This window comes from Bidens hawaiensis, unplaced genomic scaffold (genome assembly GCF_021521415.1).
Source record: "Bidens hawaiensis isolate Kalapana, Puna unplaced genomic scaffold, B.hawaiensis_p1.1 tig00012650_1, whole genome shotgun sequence".
Lineage (NCBI taxonomy): Eukaryota > Viridiplantae > Streptophyta > Magnoliopsida > Asterales > Asteraceae > Bidens > Bidens hawaiensis.
In genome coordinates this window covers 274715-299361 of record NW_027492047.1, presented here as the reverse complement: position 1 = coordinate 299361, position 24647 = coordinate 274715, and the positions used below count along the sequence as shown (strand labels likewise).

Genomic DNA, 24647 nt, shown 5'->3' with positions numbered 1-24647 from the left:
TCTTATTATTATATTATGTTAATTGGTGTACGGAATTATAACAATTCCACCTTTTTATAGATTTGAATTTAGACCTATTTTATTAATCAAATATACCCCTAAGATATCAACATTTCTCTCTTCCATTTTGATCTCTTTCCTCTTAAACAGTTTTACATTTCTAGCCTTTTAAATTCTCAACAATTTCATCGCAAATCCCGATCCTGAAAATTGCAATTTTTGGTACCGGTATCGAAATCTTCGGTTCGGTACCGGCATTGAAGGTAAAAAAAATTGGGAAATACCGGTACCGATACCGAAACTCAAAACTTCGGTATCAACCGGTACTAGTCCCGAATTTGCTCATCCCGACTTATTCTTATACTTAGAAATTTGTTTCTTTCTTACAAACTAAAAAATACCTAGCGAAAAACTCTTATCTTCCTTTCATTACGGTATTTCTGAACAAGTTCCTAGATAAAAGTTTCAAGGTTTTGACGATATTGATGCTACTGACGATATTAATTCTAGTGACGATATCCTTGATATGGAGCTGAAACTGCTACCTGGCATGAATGCACTAACTATGAATATGATGCATGAATATGAAGACCTCCTTTATATCACCCTTCATTTTGAATTAGCAAAAGCAATGTCTCCTTGCATAATATGGATTCAAAACCTTCATGATCTGGATGTGAATAAATCAAATAACACAAGGTCTTCCAAAAGTGGAACATGTGTTAGAAGTGTGTTCGATTGATTCAATATCGATGATGAATCTTGAAAAGAGGATTGAGGATTGGAATAAATGTATAACAAGAATTCTTGGAATTCTTTGGGCATCCTTTATTGGTGTTGAGTTAACTATAGTGCAAAGTCATATCTCTTTGGTTAATAAGGTCCAAAGATTTTATCAGAGGTAGGCATATAGAAATTATTGTATGTCAAATAACATGAAAAGTGTTGGTTTCAGAAGATGAAATGTCTAATGATATGACACATTAACCTTTTATAATGTGTAACGTCACTAAACAACATGAAACAAAAATATAACTTGTGGAATCAAACCCATGTGTTGTGGCGTACATGAGCTTTTTCAAATTTGGTTTACTCGCTATAGCAAATGAAAGATACCGTTGAAAAATGACCAAATATCTATTAGACGTTTAATGTCCTTTAAAAAGTATATGAGGCTCAAATTCATTTGATTATATGATAGTAGCTTCATAAGGTTAATAAATAAGCAATTAAGAGGTAGAGATTGATTTCCAAGTATGGAGAATTGGTTAATAAAGAGTGGTGTATAAGTAACATTGGCATGGAAGAGGTGGCCAAAACGAGACAACTAAACCCGAAGAAAAGAAAGACGAGAAGGGATTTGAAGCAAGTGGAGGCGGAGATAGATGATCGGAGAAGGCTTGATCTTAAACAAAAGGGAAGGTTAAAAAGGGATATAGACGGAGATGAAAACACTTCGTTTTTTCATGGAATAGTGAATGTTAATATTAGAAGCTCGAGGTTGAGCCTGATTTAATCGAAGGTGAGATTTTGAAATTCGTTGCAAACAAATTTGTATTCGAATGTATATCAGATCAGGGTTTCTAATAGAAGGCTCGTTGGCTCAATACTAGAAACCCTATTATGATATACATTCCCTTGTAGACCATGGTTAAGGAATAATCGCTTTTCTAGGTTGAATGAGCAATATGGAGGAAACAAAAGAGGCGGTAGGGGCTTTAAGGGGAAGGAAGGTACAAGGGTCGCATGGATCATCTTCTAAGGAACGTCGAGACGTTTTAAAAGAAGACGTCTCTGGTTTCGTGAAGGGGTTTGGGTACAAAAGCTCAGCAGTTGCGATTACATTCGTTCTTAGTCTCGCAACCATAGGATTCATGGTTTTGTTTCGACCTAGGAATTTGATTACTACTAGTCCTACAAAACAGTTTGATGTAAATGAAGTTGGACTTTTGGGAGAAACTAGTGATACTTTGGTAATAAATTCCATTTTTATTCAAATTTAAGTACATATGTACACATTAGTTTCATGTTTTAATAATGTATGTATGTGACAGGAAACTAAATGGAACAATGCATGTGCTTCTGGCTCAGGTAAATTTGTGTTATCCACAGGCAACTCTCCAATAGGACCGTTGACTTTTAGAGGTCCATGCAAAGGTGGCAAGATGGAGGTTGATGTAAGTAAACATTACTTAAAAAATTCAACAATATGTTCATTTGAACAAAAAAAAATATCTGAAATAATCATCTTATTGCGACGCAGATTGTTGCTCATTTGTCTGCCACTTTATTATAATCGTTTTGCACTTGTTATTAATGTTACATATTTTTACTACTAAATGATCATCTTATATTCGTCGGTTCCGACGGTTTATACATGTTAGACGTTGGTATTGTAAACCTATAACAAGCAGCCACTGTGTACAAAAGTTTTTCTGGGGTATAAAATTGTGAGATCCAACGAACTTTTTGTGAGTTCCGACGGGAATTTTTGTGAGTTCGAACCAAATTATTTTTGAGTTCCGATGGAATTATTTAAGTTCCAACGCAATTTTTTGTGGGTTCGTCTAAATTATTTGTGAGTTCTAACCTTTTATAAAATTATTTTTGCATGCAACATATTTTATTTTACACGTGGCTTCTTATAACAGGATGATAGTACCTTTCGTATATGAAAAACAGTATTTATATTTTCATGGTTATATATGCTAATAGATCATTGGGACCGTTACGGCCATACCAAAGAACTCCAACTTCGATACTTGGATTAGTTTTCACAACGTCGAAAATCTTCATATAAGTGGATCCGGTGGAAAATTTGATGGGCAAGGGTCGGGTTGGTGGAACACATGCAAGAAGGTATTTATTAAGTAGTTAATTAAGGTGATTATTATTAACTAAACAAAAATAATCGATTATTATCTAACCATGAATGTTGATCTTTTCTAGACACTGCCTAATACATGCGAAAAGAGTCCCACTGTAAGTGATTACATATGTGTATGTTTGTTTATTATCCTGCATATAGAGCTGTAAACAAACCGAACGAACATAAGCAAGGCCTTGTTCATATTCGTTTGTTAAGGAAACAGTGTGTTCACGAACGGTTAACGAACACTTACCGAACGAGATTTTATGTACATGTTCGTTCATTAAGGAAATGAATGTGTTCATAAATGATTCACGAACACAAATAAAATCGGTAGAGCCTAAAGTTTGAGACCGATGTATTCATCAATGTGAATAATGAAAGCATGTAAACGAATCGACTGAACATGAACACCTAATCGAACAAATATTTATGTTCATGTTCATTTATTTAAAATGAACATTTGTGTTTGTTTATATTCGTTTTTTTAAATCTCTACGTACATAACTGAACAAAGATAAACGAACATATATGAACGTAAATGATCACAAACAAACATAAATGCACACAAATTAACAAATACAAAACTTTTTAAGTAGATGGCTCGTACAGATAAAATTTAATTATTTTCTATTAATACATAAACGAACATAAATAAATAGACATAAACGAACATAAATATATAAACGAACGTTCATGAGTATAAATAAACGAACGGAACATGTGTTCATGTTCGTTCGTTTAATTAAATGAACACAATTTTTTGTTCATATTCGTTCGTTTATTAAATAAACGAACATAAACGAACTTCCCGACGAACAGGTCACCGAACGTTCGGTTCATTTACAGGCCTACCTGCATATGTAACATCTAAAGTAAATTTTACATTTTCATGTAGGCGTTGGCGTTTCATAATTGTCCCGGGTTGTTTCTGGACCGAGTGACCTCAACAAACAGCCAAAGAAATCATCTATCTACAAATGCTTGCGACGATGGTACCATCAATGATATCACTGTGATCGCAGACAAAGATAGTCCTAACACTGATGGCATCGATATTTCAGCAACTAATGGACTTAATATTGTCGGTGGAAACATTGGGACTGGTACTTTTTATATAGGGTTTGGATCAAATACAAATTAAATTAATGTGCTAACTATGAAAATCAAGTAGTGTAATTATATATTCAACATAGTGTAATTATAGTGTAGTGTAATTACAGCATATTGTAATCACACTACGATATAATTATATAATTACACTACTTGTATATATAATCACTATTTGATACTCACAGTTAGCAAGTTAATTTAATTTAAAGAACTTTTTATTGCAACATATAATTTATAATTAACTTTCAGGTGATGATTGCATTGCAATCAATGCTGGTAGTTTCAACATCAACATTACTGATCTGCATTGTGGCCCTGGCCATGGCATAAGGTTCTTTTTATCACACTTATTAGTTTATAAATTTACTGATTATCTATTAATATTAATTAAATAAGGTGTATTGGTTTTTGTTAATATCAACTATTATCTTTTGGTTACTTTCGGTCCCAACTAAAGAATCGGTTGTTCCCGATCCCAACTTTTAACATATTTTTTCCAACGGTTCGCGACTAACAGAATTCTAACGTCGTTACTTGTAGCTAGGTTGTCGGAAAAACGATTTTGGCCAGAAAATTCACATTTTTTGCCGGTAAACTCAACCCGAACACCACCAACTGACTCACGACCAACCAACCACTACCATTTGAGCACCACCAATCAATTTCGATGATGGTTCTAGGGTTCCGGCGACCTCAATAATTGAGGCTTTTACTAGAAAAAGTTTTCTAAAGGTTCGATCTAAGGTTACAAAGATGTTTGGGATGAAAATGTTGAGTTTTCCGGAAAAAAAAAATATGAGTTTACCGGTCAAAAACATTTTTCCGACAACCGGCAAGTAACGGCGTTAGGATTCTATTAGTTGCGGACCGTTGTGAACAAATACATTAACAGTTGGGACTATCAGCAGCCAATTCGTTAGTTGGGACCGACATCGACCAAAAGATGATCATTGGGATTAATAAAAACCAATACGCCATTAAATTATTATGTTGAATTGCTTATTATTATTATTATTATTATTATTAATTAATATTATGTCTTTCTTCAAGTGTTGGAAGCTTAGGAAGGCACAATGCAAGAGAATACGCAGGTAGTATTAGGGTCATCGGTGCAACCTTCACCAATACTCAAAACGGAGTTTGGGTCAAAACAGTGCCGGTATATATTAGTTAAATTGTTTGAATCATATACAAATGAAATTAGTGTGTTGATTGTGAGAATCAAGTAGAGTAATTATCTATTTAAATCATAGAGTAATTACATAATTACTCAACTTGTATATATGATTACTCTACTTGATTGTTACAGTTAACACGTTAATTTTATTGATACGTTAATTTTCCCCTAAATAAGTATTTTTTACGTTTACATGTATTTAATTAAGGGTAAAGTTAAAATACAATTGAGACAAAAATGAGAAGTGTGAGAAGGATTTGTGGTCACACAAAAAAATCACTCAACAAAAAATTCAAAAATATAATAAAAAAATCATAACTCAAAATATATAAATATAAAACAAAAAATATTAAAAACCAAAATGTTTCCCCGTTCATTCCGGTTCCAAAAAAAACCGACGAAAAGACACAATATCGAGAAAAAAGACACAATGCCGAGAATGAAAAAACAACACAATGATAAATCAAAAAAGACACAATAGGTCGCAAAATTTAACAACGGTGGCGAACAAAATATATAATGTTGAGTAATATAACACAATATCAAGAAAAAAAGACACAATGTCAAGAAAAAAAAAAGACAATCAATGACGAAAATAAACACAAAACACAAAAATAAATAGAAAGACATAATGATGTTTTTTCCTCAACATTGTGTCTTTTTCGAGTGTTTTCTTTTAGAACGAGGAAGACGGTGGAAACTTTTTTGCGTTTTTACATTTTTCATCTTTTTATTAAATTTTGAGTTATAAATTTTTTTTATTAATTTCTCATTATTATTATTTTTTTTTTGCTAGAAATCTTTCTCATTTTTGTCACCCTTTGTAGAATAACTTATTAAGTGTTGCATTTTCCAGGAAGGATCGGGGTCTGCAAGCGAAATAACATTTAGTAACATAGAAATGACGAATGTACAAAATCCGATTACACTCACTCACTCACTCACTTTTAGCCCTCATCAAACATGCGATAAGGATGAGAAGGTATGTAGATATATTTCTTACTACATTTACATTAATATTTGTATTAGGTTTTGTTACTCTGTTTTTTTGTAAAATTAAACAGCCAAATTCAGTGGTTCATATTAAGGACGTGACCTTTTATGATATCCATGGGACTTGTACATACGAAGATGCGATCAACATTCACTGCGCTAAGAATCCGGGTGGTTGTGTTGGCATTACTCTCAATAAAATCAATATACGTCCTGCCAACCCGTCTGGCAAGGTTGGATCAATATGCAAAAACGTTGACGTTAAACTAATTCCACCCGTGATTCCTAGTGTGAACTGTGTTCAAACACCTGACGAAGACAATAGCGTACCAAGCTTAACTTATAAAGTGCCGTGTGATGACAATCAAGTACCAGGCTTAACCAATGTAGTGCCGTGCTATGACAATCGAGTACCAAGCTTAACCGATGCAGTGCCGTGTGATGACTACTACGACAAATTCCAAATGCCAACAAGCTAGCTCAAAGTATTGATTTTAAGTTATAACTTATATACTAAAATTAAGTCATATTTATTTTTGTAAGGCCCCGAACCCGGTAGCCTTACTTTAGCGTCGGATTTACTCATAAACACAGTTCTTACAAATCAGAGTTCATTAAAACTTTCGCGGAATATAAAAACTTTCATAAAACATTTCGTAACAAATCACGCCTTGTCTTAAAACATCATTTTGTCTTTCAAAATTAACGAACATTAACTTAAACGTCTTGAGTCTTCCGATGCCAGCCTCTTATTCAGTGCCACGTGTCTCCTCAAGCGAGCTGCCTCATCCTACTCACCTGCGTGCATACTAAAAGTCAGCTACGCTGAGTGAGTTCTAGATATTCGGACGCCACACAATACATACACATACATACATATCCGAAGATACATATCCATACTTAACCAATTACCCTTCTGTTTTACATACATACTTACTACCATACATACATACATATCTACAATCACTAACCTCAGTCTATCGAGAGTACGTTCATAGTCCGCCGTCTATACCTGTACTCAAGGTCGTGAACACGTAAAAGGTCCGCCGTCCTTACCTATGTTCACCATTCATGGTACGTACAAGGTCCGCGATCCTTCCCTATACCATCATACATCCACAACACGTACAAGGTCCACGAACCTTCCCTATGTTGCAACCTAATTCATAGCACGTACGAGGTCGCAGTCCTCCCCCATGCTAAAGCACGTATAAGGTCCACAGTCCTTTCCTGTGCTGACGCCTACCTATATTACGTATAAGGTCCGCAGTCCTTATCTACGTTACGTATAAGGTCCGCCGTCCTTATCTGTGTTGGCGTCTATCTCCTATAACACGTATAAGGCCTACCGTCTCTATCTACGTTTATATCTATCATCTACATCACGTATAAGGCTCGCAGTCCTTAACTACGCCATTACCAGCCGAGGCTATGTCCGACAGAAGCTAGAGGGATTTGCCATCCTAACTTACTATGTCGAACGTAGAACTCACATACCATTCGTGTACCTGTATACACATACTTCACATATACAATAATTACATTATAGCATAAAAACATTCTAGGCGTTCTTTACATCCTTCATTTAACAACCATACCCCTTGTCGTTACGTGCAATATCCGAAGATCGTTCACGCCCCGACAAGTATTCATTTGTAATATTCATACATCTTCGATATATAATATTCGTACCTTTATTTTTAACCTGACAGTACGCGCAATATCCGAAGATCGTTCGCGTACCGACAAGCAATCATTCATATCCATCACATATATCACATATGGCATACACTTATCACTTAGGATAAATGTATTAACAACACATCGAGTATGCACACAGCCCCGAAAACATAACAAGGAATGGGGCTAGAAACTCACCTGAACTCTGCTTCTTCCTCTGATAGTTGTAAATCCCTTCTTTAACTGAGCTCGGCTGACTGTATAAGTTACACGTATCAATACTCGCCTGATCTAATCTGGTGGCCTAGTATTAGCTTACTTTTACTTATCGTTTTAATCTATTCTCTAATCGAACTTGACTTTAGGCTAAGTTAAACCTTAGGCGAACTTAGCTTTAGGCGAAGTTGTCATCAGGTGAACTTAGCTTGCAGGCGAAGTTGTCATCAGGCGAACTTGGCTTTAGACGAAGTTGTCATCAGGCGAACTTAGCTTGCAGGCGAAGTTCATCAGGCGAACTTAGCTTGCAGGCGAAGTTGTCGTCTGCAGCTACTGTTCGTTCTTAAATCCCTTAATCACCTTCGTTTCTTAACCAAATAACTCGATTTAGGTACCCACGGGATCGTCTGACCAGCGCCTACAAACCCCAACCATCAAATCGACCTAACATCGATGTTTAAAGGGTGCGATTTAGGCATATAGGTTACGGGTTCTTTTATTAATCGATTAACCCATCAAATCTTAACCATTTTCAGTAAGATTAGCTTTGTTGGATTCGTTTTTACCATACAAACTCAGATCTATCATTTCTCAAATCAAACCGAACCTATACGAACGATTTCTAACTATAAACGTACCTTGAACGAGTCGAACTACGAACCCGGTTAAGCCTTGATGTTGTTTTGGTCCGTCACGACGTTTCAGCACCAACAATCTCGGGTTTTCGCCTTCGGATCTTGGTTCGGGTTGTGTGTTTTTTTGGGTGTGTGTGTATGGAAATGAGGATTAAATGGTGGTTAATGGTATTTATATTTAGGGATCATGGGCTTAAGCCCATGGACTCTCCTTCCTTCTTTCATAACCCAAGTCCATAACCCATATCCATTACCCAACACTAGCCCGACCCATACCAACTCCTACTCTATTTATTTATTTCCCGATAACCCGAGTAAACTTTCCCTCTATTATTAAGTAATATAATTAATATCATTTTGGAAATTTCGGGATGTTACAAGTCTTCCCTCCTTAAAGAGGTTTCGTCCCCGAAACCTAACTTATTCCATATAAAAGGAAAACTTCTTATATTTACACACTTTATTGAATCGTCTTTGCTTTCTGAGTTATCCTTCTTACTCCTGACTTGTAGTCATCGAATGGTGGTCATGTGTTTTAGCTATTTAAGGTAGCTCGTCCATGAGACCCTCGATGTACCAAGACTCATCTCATCCTTCCAAGGCTTCGATTAGTACTTTTAACACTATTGTCTAAAACAACCTTTCATCATAGCATAATAATTATTCATAACCAAACTCAATATATTACACGTCACTGATAAACATAAGTTTTAAACCTTAACACAAAACAAGTCCTTAAGCAAAAGTAACTTAATAAAACCATTGCATGAGCAATTATTCCTTCATCAGGTGTTCCTCTCTGCAGTTTCCCCAAGTCTTTATCCTTTCGCACCTCCCGCCCCTGATTCCTTGCAATCCCTAGCCATGTGGTCAGCTTTTCCGCATTTGAAGCACTTTGGACGTCAGGGCATTCTCGGGAGTAATGCCCACTCTTTCCACACCGATCGCACCTGTCTGTCCCAGTCCTGCATTCTCCCTGGTGCACTCGCCCACATGTCTTACATGCATCCTTGTTCCCAATCTTGGCCTTCCTCTCATCAGTTGTTGTCACCATCTCGCCAGACCGCTTAGCAGAGGTAGCCCATTTCTTCTCCTTCTTTTCCTCCACCACCACATCGTCCTCAGCCAGGTCAGCGTAAACCATTTCTGCAAGTTCAACAGCAGAGTCAAAAGTAGCAGGTTTATTTGCCCTGACTAACATGCAGACTTTTTGTGGCAATCCCCTCACATAACATTTGATTCTCTGGACCTCAGTGTCAACCATATCAGGCACCAACCTAGATAGTCGGTTGAATTCAGTAGTATACTCACGATGTGTCATCGTACCGGCCCTTAAATTCAGGAACTTCATCTCTGTCCTTTCAACCTCGGCATCTGCACAAAACTTCTTCATCACCAACTCTTTCAGATCGTCCCATCTCAACGCCTTGATCTCATCCCTAGTCTTTCTCTGCTCCACACTTTCCCACCAATACATAGCTTCTTCCTCAAATGACTGAGTAGCATAACCCACAGCTTGGTCGGGACGGCATTCGCTAATGCGGATAATCTTGTCCATAGTGGTTATCCATTGGAGAGTAGCGATTGCGTCTTCCAACCCAGTCAGTTTTGGCGGGTCGCATCCTTTGAAGGACTTATACTTGCACCCATCTTTGCCTCTTTTCCTGTCATCGACCTTCACAGACTTATCCTCACTCGAGGCCTCTCTTTCTCCTTCCCCATCCTTCCTACCATCACCACCTGCCCCTTCAGCAGTTCGTTCACGGCTTCCAGCAGATCTTTCGGGATTCAGGTTCTTCACAGCAGCAACTACAGCTTGAACAATGGCTGCTTGAACTGCAGGGCTAAGTTGAACCTCTTCGTTGTTGTTCTGGTCTCCTCCAGCTGCGCTTCCTTCATCTTCGGTGTGGGAAGCTTCTTCTACCGAGGGTTTCCGGACCAGACGAGGCCTGCCACGACGTCCAGTGCGACCCCCAGTTCCAATAAATTCTCCAGCTCCAGCCATTAGTATTCTAAAAGGGAAAACACAAACATCATCACTCAAGGAACTATTTAGTACAAGGATAGCAAGGCTAACAGGTAATAACAGTGGCCAGCTGTGACTAGCTGATCACGTTGCTTTCCGTGTCCTATACACTTCCCTTTATGAGTCTCTTTGTACTGGTTCTACTTAAGCAGTTAGTCAAATCAAACAATCAATTACTCCTATCCCTAACCTGCACTCATTCTTCATTTAGCAAATAAGCCAACATTAACATACACCATTTACCATACACTTTACCTTTACTGAGCTTGCTTGAGTGACACATGGCTATCTTGAACTGGCATCTTCTTTCTTTCTCATTTTAAATCTCATTCTCTGTTCGAGTCTAAGCATGTAGGATGCTTAAATCTCTCGAACTTATGCTCTGATACCAACTTGTAAGGCCCCGAACCCGGTAGCCTTACTTTAGCGTCGGATTTACTCATAAACACAGTTCTTACAAATCAGAGTTCATTAAAACTTTCGCGGAATATAAAAACTTTCATAAAAAATTTCGTAACAAATCACGCCTTGTCTTAAAACATCATTTTGTCTTTCAAAATTAACGAACATTAACTTAAACGTCTTGAGTCTTCCGATGCCAGCCTCTTATTCAGTGCCACGTGTCTCCTCAAGCGAGCTGCCTCATCCTACTCACCTGCGTGCATACTAAAAGTCAGCTACGCTGAGTGAGTTCTAGATATTCGGACGCCACAAATACATACACATACATACATATCCGAAGATACATATCCATACTTAACCAATTACCCTTCTGTTCTACATACATACTTACTACCATACATACATACATATCTACAATCACTAACCTCAGTCTACCGAGAGTACGTTCATAGTCCGCCGTCTATACCTGTACTCAAGGTCGTGAACACGTAAAAGGTCCGCCGTCCTTACCTATGTTCACCATTCATGGTACGTACAAGGTCCGCGATCCTTCCCTATACCATCATACATCCACAACACGTACAAGGTCCACGATCCTTCCCTATGTTGCAACCTAATTCATAGCACGTACGAGGTCCGCAGTCCTCCCCCATGCTAAAGCACGTATAAGGTCCACAGTCCTTTCCTGTGCTGACGCCTACCTATATTACGTATAAGGTCCGCAGTCCTTATCTACGTTACGTATAAGGTCCGCCGTCCTTATCTGCGTTGGCGTCTATCTCCTATAACACGTATAAGGCCTACCGTCTCTATCTACGTTTATATCTATCATCTACATCACGTATAAGGCTCGCAGTCCTTAACTACGCCATCACCAGCCGAGTCTATGTTCGACAGAAGCTAGAGGGATTTGCCATCCTAACTTACTATGTTGAACGTAGAACTCACATACCATTCGTGTACCTGTATACACATACTTCACATATACAATAATTACATTATAGCATAAAAACATTCTAGGCGTTCTTTACATCCTTCATTTAACAACCATACCCCTTGTCGTTACGTGCAATATCCGAAGATCGTTCACGCCCCGACAAGTATTCATTTGTAATATTCATACATCTTCGATATATAATATTCGTACCTTTATTTTTAACCTGACAGTACGCGCAATATCCGAAGATCGTTCGCGTACCGACAAGCAATCATTCATATCCATCACATATATCACATATGGCATACACTTATCACTTAGGATAAATGTATTAACAACACATCGAGTATGCACACAGCCCCGAAAACATAACAAGGAATGGGGCTAGAAACTCACCTGAACTCTGCTTCTTCCTCTGATAGTTGTAAATCCCTTCTTTAACTGAGCTCGGCTGACTGTATAAGTTACACGTATCAATACTCGCCTGATCTAATCTGGTGGCCTAGTATTAGCTTACTTTTACTTATCGTTTTAATCTATTCTCTAATCGAACTTGACTTTAGGCGAAGTTAAACCTTAGGCGAACTTAGCTTTAGGCGAAGTTAAACCTTAGGCGAACTTAGCTTTAGGCGAAGTTGTCATCAGGCGAACTTAGCTTGCAGGCGAAGTTGTCATCAGGCGAACTTGGCTTTAGACGAAGTTGTCATCAGGCGAACTTAGCTTGCAGGCGAAGTTCATCAGGCGAACTTAGCTTGCAGGCGAAGTTGTCGTCTGCAGCTACTGTTCGTTCTTAAATCCCTTAATCACCTTCGTTTCTTAACCAAATAACTCGATTTAGGTACCCACGGGATCGTCTGACCAGCGCCTACAAACCCCAACCATCAAATCGACCTAACCTCGATGTTTAAAGGGTGCGATTTAGGCATATAGGTTACGGGTTCTTTTATCAATCGATTAACCCATCAAATCTTAACCATTTTCAGTAAGATTAGCTTTGTTGGATTCGTTTTTACCATACAAACTCAGATCTATCATTTCTCAAATCAAACCGAACCTATACGAACGATTTCTAACTATAAACGAACCTTGAACGAGTCGAACTGCGAACTCGGTTAAGCCTTGATGTTTTGGTCCGTCACGACGTTCTAGCACCAACAAGCTCGGGTTTTCGCCTTCGGATCTTGGTTCGGGTTGTGTGTTTTTTTGGGTGTGTGTGTATGGAAATGAGGATTAAATGGTGGTTAATGGTATTTATATTTAGGGATCATGGGCTTAAGCCCATGGACTCTCCTTCCTTCTTTCATAACCCAAGTCCATAACCCATATCCATTACCCAACACTAGCCCGACCCATACCAACTCCTACTCTATTTATTTATTTCCCGATAACCCGAGTAAACTTTCCCTCTATTATTAAGTAATATAATTAATATCATTTTGGAAATTTCGGGATGTTACAATTTTCTATTTATGTTGTAGATTGATGAATAGCATTCTATTTTATATAGATGAAGTCAAAACAATCACTTTTATGCATGCTTTGTGAATATCTTATTGAAGATATAAATAAATAATAGTCTCTTATTATATTATGTTAATTATGTTCATTAGTGACATGGTGTAGGGAATTACTTCAAAGTTATTATTATTATTATGTTTTTTCTTAAAACTTGGAGTGCAAAATGAGGCAAAACGGTGTCAACCTACTCACAACTAGATCGATAAAATGCTCAAAACAAGTAAAGCTTTATAACTCAAGCCTAAAATCAATCTACTTCGTTATATAACGAGCCCGAGCTCAAGTCTTTAATATTTTTTTTAACACTTTCCAACTTCAATATATTCATTTCACACTACATGCTAGCCAAGCTTTGGCTAATTTAAGATACCACACCGAGGCTAAGCGAAACCTAACGAGCCAAGCTAGACTTGTATATATTAGTTTTTTTCTCAAAATATATAAAATTATGTATAAAGTAATTAATAAATAATAAACGAGCCGAGCCCGAGCTTGAAAAAACAACTAACAAGTTGAGTTTTTAAAAAAGAGCTCGAAACAAGTCAAGCTCGAGTTGTTGTAAGTCAAAACGAGTCAAAACGAGCCAAGTGGTAACACCATAGATAAAGTGAAACCATCTTCCGGAATCCGGATTGGCTTCAAACTAGATTCTACCCAAATCCTTTAAAATTTCATATTCCATATGTCAAAACATGCAAAATCTATCCATCAAGAAATTAAAATAAAAAATGATTCCCTTTAAAAATTAGCCTCGTTTTCCGCAAAGCCGAGGAGAAAGTTTGAAACCGAGGACTTGAGATTGTCGGGTTCAACATTCTTCAACTCGAAAACACCTTTCACGATTCGGGTATACAGCCTTTCCAGCTCGGGAATACCATAATCAACTGTCCGCTCCAACAAAAGCTTCTTAGCAGATTCAACTTTGCTGTCACTCGTAGCATCCACCATGATTGTATCTTCGGATTTTGACTCGTTAGCCTCGTCGGCAATAGTGTTGACTTCAACGCAACCAGGAGACGAGCTTTGACCAGGGTTTGCATCATCTTGATCTTCAACTGCTGGTTCTTGAGCCTGAACAGGTCCTTCATCAGCCGTTGATGCTGAAAATTCATATTACAGATTAAATAATAATAATAATAACAATAATAATAATAATAATAATAATAAGGAAAATTGGATTTTAATAATCCCAACTTAATGTTGTGGGCCAATAATGATCCCAACTTTAAAAATAGCTGTCACTGGTCTCAACTTTCACACTATTTGTTTTCATTGAACCTTCGTTAAAAAAAACTTAACGGCGTTAAGTTTTTTTCAAATTTCAAACTGATATTTTAGGGCTTTTGATCGGAATGAGGATACGAGTCGATTGATGTAAAACTTACCTCCAAACAGTGGTCCAAACAACTAAATGATGCTTCAATTCCGGTGTTTAAACTATTAATTAACAAAAATCAAGCTGTTTGAAGCGCCGTTTCAAGTTAAGTTTTACATCAATCGACTCGTATCCTCATTCTGATCAAAAGCCCTAAAATTTTTTTAACGAAGGTTCAATGAAAACAAATAGTGTGGAAGTTGGGACCAGTGACAGCTATTTTTAAAGTTGGGATTATTATTGGCCAACTGCATTAAGTTGGGATTATTAAAATCCAATTTTCCTAATAATAATAAATCTAACTCTTCCTAGCCGTTGATGCTGAAAATTCAAATTACAGATTAAATCAGGATAATAATAATAATTATTATTATAATAATAATAATAATAATAATAATAATAATAATAATAATTTATCTAACTCTTCCTAGCCGTTGACGCTGAAAATTCAAATTACAGATTAAATCAGGATAATAATAATAATAGTAGTAATAATAATAATAATATTTTTGACACCTGTATGTGAAGGATCAACATTCTTTTTGGGGCGTTTTAATGCTTCATAGCTTTGATCTAAATTAACTTCTGGCTGGACGTGACGAAGGCGTGCACTAGCTGGAGTCATAGTTGCCATCACCGGAACATTCTGGAAAGAAGATCCCGCTACATCTTCGGGCAAAGACACGGGACCACCGTTTTCGGCAATCTTTTCACAGAAAGCAACTAATGCGGGGTCCATCTGGGATAGCATCCCATGCACCTACACAAAACAAATACTTAAGTAAACGATAAACATGTAAAAGTTTAAGTTTATTCGAATAAAAATAGATAGTGTACCGAATCTCGAAGTTCATAAGCTCTACTGACAATCCTAGATCCATTGTAATCGTCCCTGTTATATATCTTCATGGAGAATGAGAAGCATTATGAAAGATTTTAGAATTTTAAAAATATGGAGGCCTCTAAATGAAAAGAACGTTTACTGAACCATTCGGCAGGATGCTCAATTATTTAATAAACCAACGAACATGAACATGTGTCTTGTTCTTCATATATGTTTGTGAACATTTGTTTACATTAATTTGTTTATGTTCATTTATGTTGTTTGTTTAAATTCGTGCTTGGTTTAAAAAGGCGCGCTTGAGGCGTGAGGCGCTCGAGGCGTTATGGAAAACGCCTTATTTTACGTGTGATGAGAAATAACATGAAGCGCCCTGAAGCGGCGCATCAGCGGGTGAGGCGTGAGGCGTTTGAGGCAGAGCTTCATGTGATGCAGTCTGAATCAAATTAAAAATGTAACTGCTTGGGCCCATTTGCTTAAAATATTAATGTTGGGGCCCATCTGTAAAACATTACCAGCCATATTATATATATTTATCATTCTATCTTCAACTCAAATCACTCTTTAATTTTCATATTCAAAGTTTATCTGCTCCTCAGTTATTACTTCCATATTTTTTAATCAATTCAAGCTTATCTTCTCTTATACATTTATTACTTTCTTTATTATTAAGCGCTTGTGTAATAAATTTTTTTATATTTAATCAGCTCGTTTTTTAAGAATGTATAAGTGTTTTGCAACTTTTAAGTATGTTGTTATAATGTTTGAACTACGTATAAAGTATTCATGTTTAGTTTTATAAATATGTTTTATCTTTATGATTGATTAACAAGTAAAATGTCATGTATAATTAATTTTTAGTATTTTTTGTACTGAGCGCCTCAGGTACGTGAAGCTCTTGCCTCGCGCAGAGCACTTCGGTTTTTTGGACCAAAACGCCTCGCCTCGCCTAACGCTTTTTTAAACCAAGAGTTTGTGTGTTTATAAAGTCAATTAACTTTGCTAGGTACATTACAATATCATGTGGTTTTGTGAAATTAAACTATCACCAGTTACAATTTAGTTTAGTTTTATTATTTTTTAGGACCCACACATTGTTGTTTGTATTTACTTTAATTGGTGCTAGCTACTTATGTATGTTCATCTATGTTCAGTTATGTTCGTTCATTTACGTTCGTAAACCATTCATTTACACTATTAACTAACGAACATAAACAAACACAAACAGAAAAATCCCATTCGCTAATTGTTCGTGTTCGATTGTTTGTTTAAATGCCTAAAAATATGTACACTTTAGGGAAGGGAAACGAACCTTTGCATTTGCCAAAATGAGATCAAAATCTTCTAAAAACAACTTGCAAGTAATATATTTTCCAGCATCGACACGTTGTAGAAGAGTAGCCATATCCATAGGGTTTTGAATAACCGCATGATAATTCGGGGCATCTTCATCCAACACAGGGTAATGAAACGCACTGAAACGTTTATCATACAAAACCCTGCCCCAATAAAAAAGTACCGCCCTTATTACACAAGTTACAAGTCCACCAAAAAACAATATAATAACAAACACAATAAAAATAAAACTTACCGGTTGCAAATGTCACGTAGGCACATTCTGAGTCTACGAAGAGCATGGCCCTCAGCTTCTGCTTTAGCTTTTAGTTCAGAGACTTTTGGGCCCGCGTCAACCGCTGGTGCCTTGCTGAGTTCAGGAACCGCAGTTGACTTTTGGGACTTGTTTTTGGCTCCCTCTGACGATATTGACAAAGCAGCTTCAATCAGACGGTCAAAAAACATACTTCTATCCTCAATTAACGGTTTGTCCATCTGGTAGCTGTTTTAGATACATAAATGAATACTATAACAAAAGGCATTTTAGGAACAGTAGCAGAATGATAACCGAACATACATGTTACGTGAAGGGAATACAGAAGACGGGTCCCCATCAAGCTCGTCAAGGCAAACTGAAGATGTTCCAAGCAGTAATATTGGAGAATCTGATGGTAACTCTGCTAATAATGTCAAGAGCACAGCTCTAAGTTGCTCACGTGCCTGAATTCACATGAAATTTAAATTTGTTTTATAAGCAGTAAGAATGAAAGAATGTATAGATACGTGCACAGTACACATACGTTTTCCCACCAAAGATGAAATTGAGGTAAATACAATATTGAGGGTGTAGTTCTTCTTGCTTCACCAAACACGTGTACCAAAGCTTCCTCTGGGGTTTTAGCACTCGGGTCAGAAAGAAGAGAAGCAAGACCCAGAGAATGAACCGGAAACTTTTCTAGTTCATGTAAGATGGCAGGTCCCAAGTGATCCTGATATAAAAAAGAGCTTGTGGATTCAGTTATAATATCACATTTAAATGATAACAGATATAGAGGTGACAAATGGGCAGGTCTGTTGACTCGTTTGATTGTTTATGTTCGTGTTTAGTTAAAGTTAAATTAACCGCATTCGTGTTTGTTCGGCTCGTTTACACACCTAGATAAAACATCACCCAAAGCAACCTCTTAAACACGCCTACGAATATAAACATCTGAATCTAAAGAAACACTTACCAGTCCAGAACCTTCCAAGCCACACAACAAAAGGCGAGGTCTGTACACAAGAGAAAGAGCAAAACCGCACACAAGCATAGAAAACTTCTTGGATTCAGATGAAATATCAAGAGCAGGAAAAATATCATATATAGCACTCATCGCCTTCTGAAGATGTCTTTGTAAACACGGTGCAACAACTGGAGATAATGGTCTAGAATGAACAATCGAGCCTCTATGTGCAGCTGGAGTTATTGTGGACATGGCTTCCATAAAATGTTTCTTTTCCACTTCAACCGATTCAACATCTATCAGAAACTTATCATCACTGGTATAAACCTGAGGGTATTTTTCACAAAAAGCCTGAATCGCAGCTTCTGTACAAAGAGCTTTCAAATCAGCACCACAGTAGCCTACACAACTAGCAGCAAGCTCTAATTTTAACTCCTTCAATGGTGGTCATTTCCATTTTCGATTATGAATGTCTAAAATTTCAACTCGTGCGTCAAAACCAGGTAACTGAAATGTAAACTCACGATCAAATCTACCAGGTCGTCTTAATGCTCCATCAATGGCGTCAATTCGGTTGGTTGCACCGATTAAAACCACCTGACCCCGTGAATCTAGACCGTCCATTAAAGCAAGTAGTGTTGAAACAATGGAGTTATGAATTTGTTCCTGCTTACTTGACCTAACAGGGGCAAGACCGTCAATTTCATCAAAGAAAATAATAGAAGGCTGGTTTCTTTGAGCTTCTTCAAATAGCATCTTTAACTGTCTTTCAGCTTCACCTACCCATTTGCTAAGCACATCAGCACCTTTCCTCATATAGAAACTTACTTTCTGTCCAGCTTTTGAAGCAGCACAAGCTAAAGCTCGTGCGATTAGTGTTTTCCCAGTGCCAGGGGGACCACATAAAAGCACTCTTCTCGGAGGGGTAATATGGTAACTAGCAAAAAAATCAGGATAAAGTAATGGAAAAAAGACCATTTCTTTCAAGGCATCGATATAGCCCGAAAGCCCGCCTATGTCATCAAAACTTACACTCTCATCAACCTGTAAAGGTTGAATGTCAGCCCCGCCTTTGGAACTGGGGCCCGCGGTTTGAACACCAGAAGCCAGGTTAGCCAAAACATCTCCCTGATGACCCCAACCGTATGCAGCAATGTTTAGCCCCCAAGCCGATGACCCGTGCATATCAGGTCCAGATAAAAGCCACGGTGGTGCACCAGACCGGCTCGAGCCTCGTGACCATGGCATAGGCATAGCTTGATCCAGCTCATCGACAAGAAGTGAATCATCAGAGTCATCAGCACGTGATATCCGATGGCGTTTATGAACTCGAGACCCACCTCTTCTAACATCCCTACTGTGCTTTGTACCTTGTTGAAGTACCCTTCTTGGAGATCTTGGTCTTTGTTTACCTTCTTCAATGGATAACCGCCTGACCTCGGCCCGGTTTCTGAGATCATATCTTCTTCTACCATCTTGTTCTTCGCCATCTTCATCATCACCATCTTCTTCGCCTTCGTCTTCTTCTTCATCTTCGCCTTCACCTTCACCTTCATCATCACCATCACCCTCAGCACCGCCCTCCTCACTTTCATCATCATTATCCTCAATCTCATTGCCATTTTCTGTTACATTTTGGCCATTATTATCCTCATAAGTATCTCCATCATCCTCCGATTCAAGAATTAGTTTCCTTGAATCTGTATTAGAACGACGAGGACGAAGCCCGTCACGACGTGGTCTCAATCCTTCACGTGATGAAAACTTCTGTCTACCACTGCTAGAATTCCGGTTTCTAGAATGTCGGTACTCCCGATGATCCTGAAAAAATGTGCATAGTTTTCTAAACCATCAAAAAATATCATCTCCAAAGGCATATAGAAGACTTACAAACCAATATTAGAAACTCACCATTAAGTCCCCATCCTCTGATCCGGAAGTTTCGTCTGTGTAGCTTTCAAGATTTATAGGAACTTTACGTTGTCTTGTGGAACGTCGAAGTGCTATATCGGACTGTAATAGCAATAGGTACGGATTACAAAAAGGAAAGCATAAATTTTAGTTTCTTAATTTATCATGGCGATCAAAATTATTGTATACTGAATGAAGTCGGTTGTATTGAAGGTTACTAAGATTCAAGTTTTGTTATCTAAATTAGGTAAACTGAAACAGAACAAAATAAACAAGTTTAGAAATACATGACATGGCAGCCAACAAATATACAACCCCAATAGCTTATCATCACTCTTATTGTCATCAGCATCACAGACGAATCCTAAAAGACACTCCTCCAAAACACCAAAAAAAAAATAATAATGCTATTATTAGAATAGCATTTAAAATATGGTGATTTGGCCCTGTATCTATATCTATCATCTGAAATGTTTATCTTGTCTACTCCATGCAATAAGCACTATATTTGGTGTGCATAACGACATCTTCAGAACCTAGAAATAACCTATGTGCCCTCCACTATGAACTTAAGTTTGAAGTTTAGTTGTTATCCTTTTTGGAAACTATCTTAAAAACTATTACTAATCCATTTAGCTCAAGCATAATGATTCTCCCAAATTCTATTAGAGCCATTCTGTTCAAAATGCAGGTCTAATTTTGCTCCATTCCTAATTCAAAACCATAAAAAAGCCTATGATCACAATGTATTAACATCTAATCATACGAAAACACACTAATTAATACCAACAAAATTCCAAACATGCATACAGATAATAATGCCAGAATTGCTTCAATGGCCAAACAATTAACCGCATTACTATCAAATTATTCTATGTGTTGCCTCCTTTCATGATTTGGCCCTGTATCTATCATCTTAAATATTTATCTTGTGTAATCCATGCAATAAGCCCTATATTTGGTGTGTGCAAAATGGCATCTTCTAAGGTCTACCTGCACACACCATGTGCAAACCGGTTGCATGTGATGTGGAAAGCTGAGACTATAAATGACTGATGCGCCATCCACTATGAATATAACTATATCTCATGTTATCCTTTTCATAAACAATCTTTTTAGTCGCTACAAATCCATTTAGCTCAATCATAACGATTCTCAGATCACAAGCAATTATCTTCTAGGCATTTCTGATTAGTAGAATATCGGGATGGGATTTCGTTCAGATATATATCTGTACTTTTAACATCATGCAGAATTTATATAAATAGCAATTCAACACTAACAATCCAATATACTCTCCTACCTAATACAAACTAACCTTTTGCAACTTGCAAAACACTAACAATTGTAACAAGTAGGAACTGATTTAAGACTTAAACCCTAACATTAAACACTAACAGTTGAGAATTAAGACTTAAAACACTAATAGCAGAAATAATAAGAAAGACGAATGGAAGAACTAAGCGGGTAGATACTGATATCGAGAATATCAATAATATAAGTATCATATTCAATATTAGATTGAGAATAATTGAGAATCAAGACTTAAAACACTAATAGCAGCAATAAGAAGAAATACGAATGGGAGAACTAAGCCGTTAGATACTAATATCGCGAAAATCGGTAATATATCAATCATATATTAGTCCATATAGCAAATATTATAATATTATATTAATATTATCAGGTGTGATATTCTAATAAAATCATCTAGAGCTCACTCAGTTCAAAATGCATATAATAGCATAAACTGACACTAAAATCACTTATAAAGAATCAAACTATAAACCAAAACCGAAACCGCTACCAAATTATTATTCTGATAAAAATCATCTAGAGCTCATTCACTTCAAAATGCTTATAATAACATAAACTAACACTAAAATCATTAAACAATCAAATATTAAACCGAAACCGCCAAAATATTATTCTGATAAAATCATCTAGAGCTCATTCAGTTCAAAATGCATATAATGATATAAACTAACACTAAAATCACTAAACAATAAACCGAAACCGCTACCGAATTATTATTCTGAATTAAATTGAGAATTAAGACTTAAAACACTAATTACAGCAATAAGACGAACGGAAGAACTAAGCCGGTAAATACTAATATCGCGAAAATCAGTCATATATCAGTCAATATTATAATAATATTATCAGTACCGATATTCTAATATAATCATCTAGAGCTCATTCAGTTCAAACTTCAAAATGCATATAACTAAAACTAAAATTACTAAACGGTCAAAGAATAAACCGAAACCGGTACCGAATTATTATTATTATTATTCTGTTTACTGCCTCCTCCTTTCAAGTTTTTCGCAATCTCAGCAGCCGAAACCCTAGCTTTCTTCGTCTTCCTACGCTTCATACTCCTGGCCTTGTTCCGGTTCATCGTATGCACGTACCGATTGTACACCTTCGGCCGTGTACGGAGCCTATCGCTCGTCCGAACCGGTCTCGGTGACGATACTACGCCGGCATCCACGTCGGCTTCAGCTCCGGCGTCAACTGATTGCTTTGAAACCATAATTTGATTCAATTTGGTGCGATTTGATTGGATTTTGGTTGAAATGTGAGGGTTAGGGCTTGTAATTTGGGGATTTGGGTTTTATGTAAGTTTTGATAAAAGGCGTAATTGGTCCCTCTAGTGATTTTATTTTTGTTTTTGTTTTTATTCCGTCCCGAGACCTTCTGCTTTAGCGGTACCCCGGGTTTTTTCGGGGTTCGAACCTTGCTATTGCCAGCATTTCTCTTGATAGGAAAGTGAGCTGGTTTTACGTAGGGATGAGAAAATTCGGTGGTGAATCAGTACCAAAGTTTTGAGTTTCGGGATCGGTACGGTACCGGTATTCCCCGAATTTTTACTTTCAATACTAGTACCGGTACCGGTACCAAGAATTTGTGATTTTCTAGAATCGGGATTTTCGGTACCGGTACGATACAGATCTCATCCCTAGTTTTACGAGTTATAATTGGTTTTCTCTACGAATGGTCTGACTAGGGATGAGATCGGTACAGGTACCGGTTCCGAAAATCGTAACTTTTCGATATCGGAAATCAAACTGTATTTACGGTTTTGTATCGCAAAATTCCGTATCGAGTTGTACCGGTACCGAAAATTCAAAACTTGGTACCGAATTCGGTGCTAGTTACGAATTTGATCATCCCTGTATCTGACACCATCCCCGAGTGTCAAACTAACAATGAATGGTTGAAACTCCGTCTGAGGTATGGATATGTACCTTGGCTATGAAGAGGTATGTCGCTAATCCCGAATATGTCACTGTTCAATTAAATTCAGTACACTAAAATCTAGTGGATTGTATTACAAATTCATAAAAATCTGTGGTTGAAATATGTTATTAAACTAGAACTTATCTTACTAATAATAACAAGAAGAGTTAGGTGTCTTAAATGTCTATATAGAAGCTCCTTTCTCTCTTTAATTTAAAAAAAAAATGTAAAAGTCAGAAAGATAGACTTTCAGTAACACTTGTTCTTTGTTTTCTGAGACATGTATTTATTTTCTTGAGATTGGAAATAGCGTCTCTATCTCTTTGGGTAGGGTATGGTTAGCTTTATGAGTGAAGTTATTACGGTATGATTATCCTTGGATACTCGGTAAAAAAACACAATAACTAAACTAAAGGGAAGACTAAATACAATATTTGCTAAGGCATTCACATTGTGCAAGCTCATTAGTGTGTTAAAAGTAAAACTAAATCAAAACTAACGGTTTGATTTCATAATTTGGAAATTATTGGACCTTAACAAATAGAAAAATAAGTAGCAGCAGCGGTAGCAGTAATGTTTTAATATTTAAAACTTAAAACAACAAACTTCATAAATTGTATTCTTAAGCAAAACCTAATCATTCTTGTAATCAAACTTCAAATGACTAAAGGCAAGTGTAATATAAAAGTTACACATTCCAAAATTGTATGCCCCGGCTCATACTTTTCCTATGATTTCGAGTATAAGCCATAAACCTTACCATCGGGTTTGATTTAGAAATTTCTAACCAAACAATGGAACAAAATTAGTAAACCAACCACAAAATTCAACGATGGCTAATTTTGACGATCCCTATAACACGGGATAGGTATGACGTATCATCAATCTTTACGTAATCAAATACATTAAATGTTAAAGATAACTAACCTCAAACTAATTAATAATTATACAAATTTGTAAAAGCTATCAATTACCAATATTTGTCATTATCTTGACATTCCATCTCCGCTCTAGGTCCTCCCCGTATAATCTTTGAGCGGAGAAAACAATGCGACTAAGCAATTATTTAGTGATAAATACAAATTATTATATTTCATTAAAAAATAGTGTTTATATCGATACAGAAGGTAAACAGGTAACTAGATGCGTTACT

The 24647-nt window shown here is 36.9% G+C and overlaps 1 protein-coding gene and 1 pseudogene across 2 annotated transcripts; one reads left to right on the top strand and one right to left on the bottom strand.

Moving 5' to 3' along the window:
* The first annotated feature begins 1688 nt into the window (after window positions 1-1688).
* Window positions 1689-6631, top strand: LOC143541795 (exopolygalacturonase-like). The gene is made up of 8 exons (XM_077034524.1): window positions 1689-1973; window positions 2055-2177; window positions 2716-2859; window positions 3768-3975; window positions 4232-4313; window positions 5033-5141; window positions 6016-6141; window positions 6224-6631. Exons 1-8 carry the CDS (start codon window positions 1689-1691, stop codon window positions 6629-6631), a joined length of 1485 nt encoding a protein of 494 aa, XP_076890639.1.
* A 7551-nt stretch (window positions 6632-14182) lies between these two features.
* On the bottom strand, window positions 14183-22824 carry LOC143541835 (ATPase family AAA domain-containing protein At1g05910-like; annotated as a pseudogene). Its single transcript, XR_013136812.1, has 10 exons — window positions 22527-22824; window positions 20252-20353; window positions 18350-20161; window positions 17918-18106; window positions 17695-17837; window positions 17374-17619; window positions 17095-17281; window positions 15779-15844; window positions 15458-15701; window positions 14183-14666 (listed from the first exon to the last, which is right to left on the bottom strand). The product of XR_013136812.1 is annotated as an ATPase family AAA domain-containing protein At1g05910-like (transcript).
* Window positions 22825-24647: the final 1823 nt, after the last annotated feature.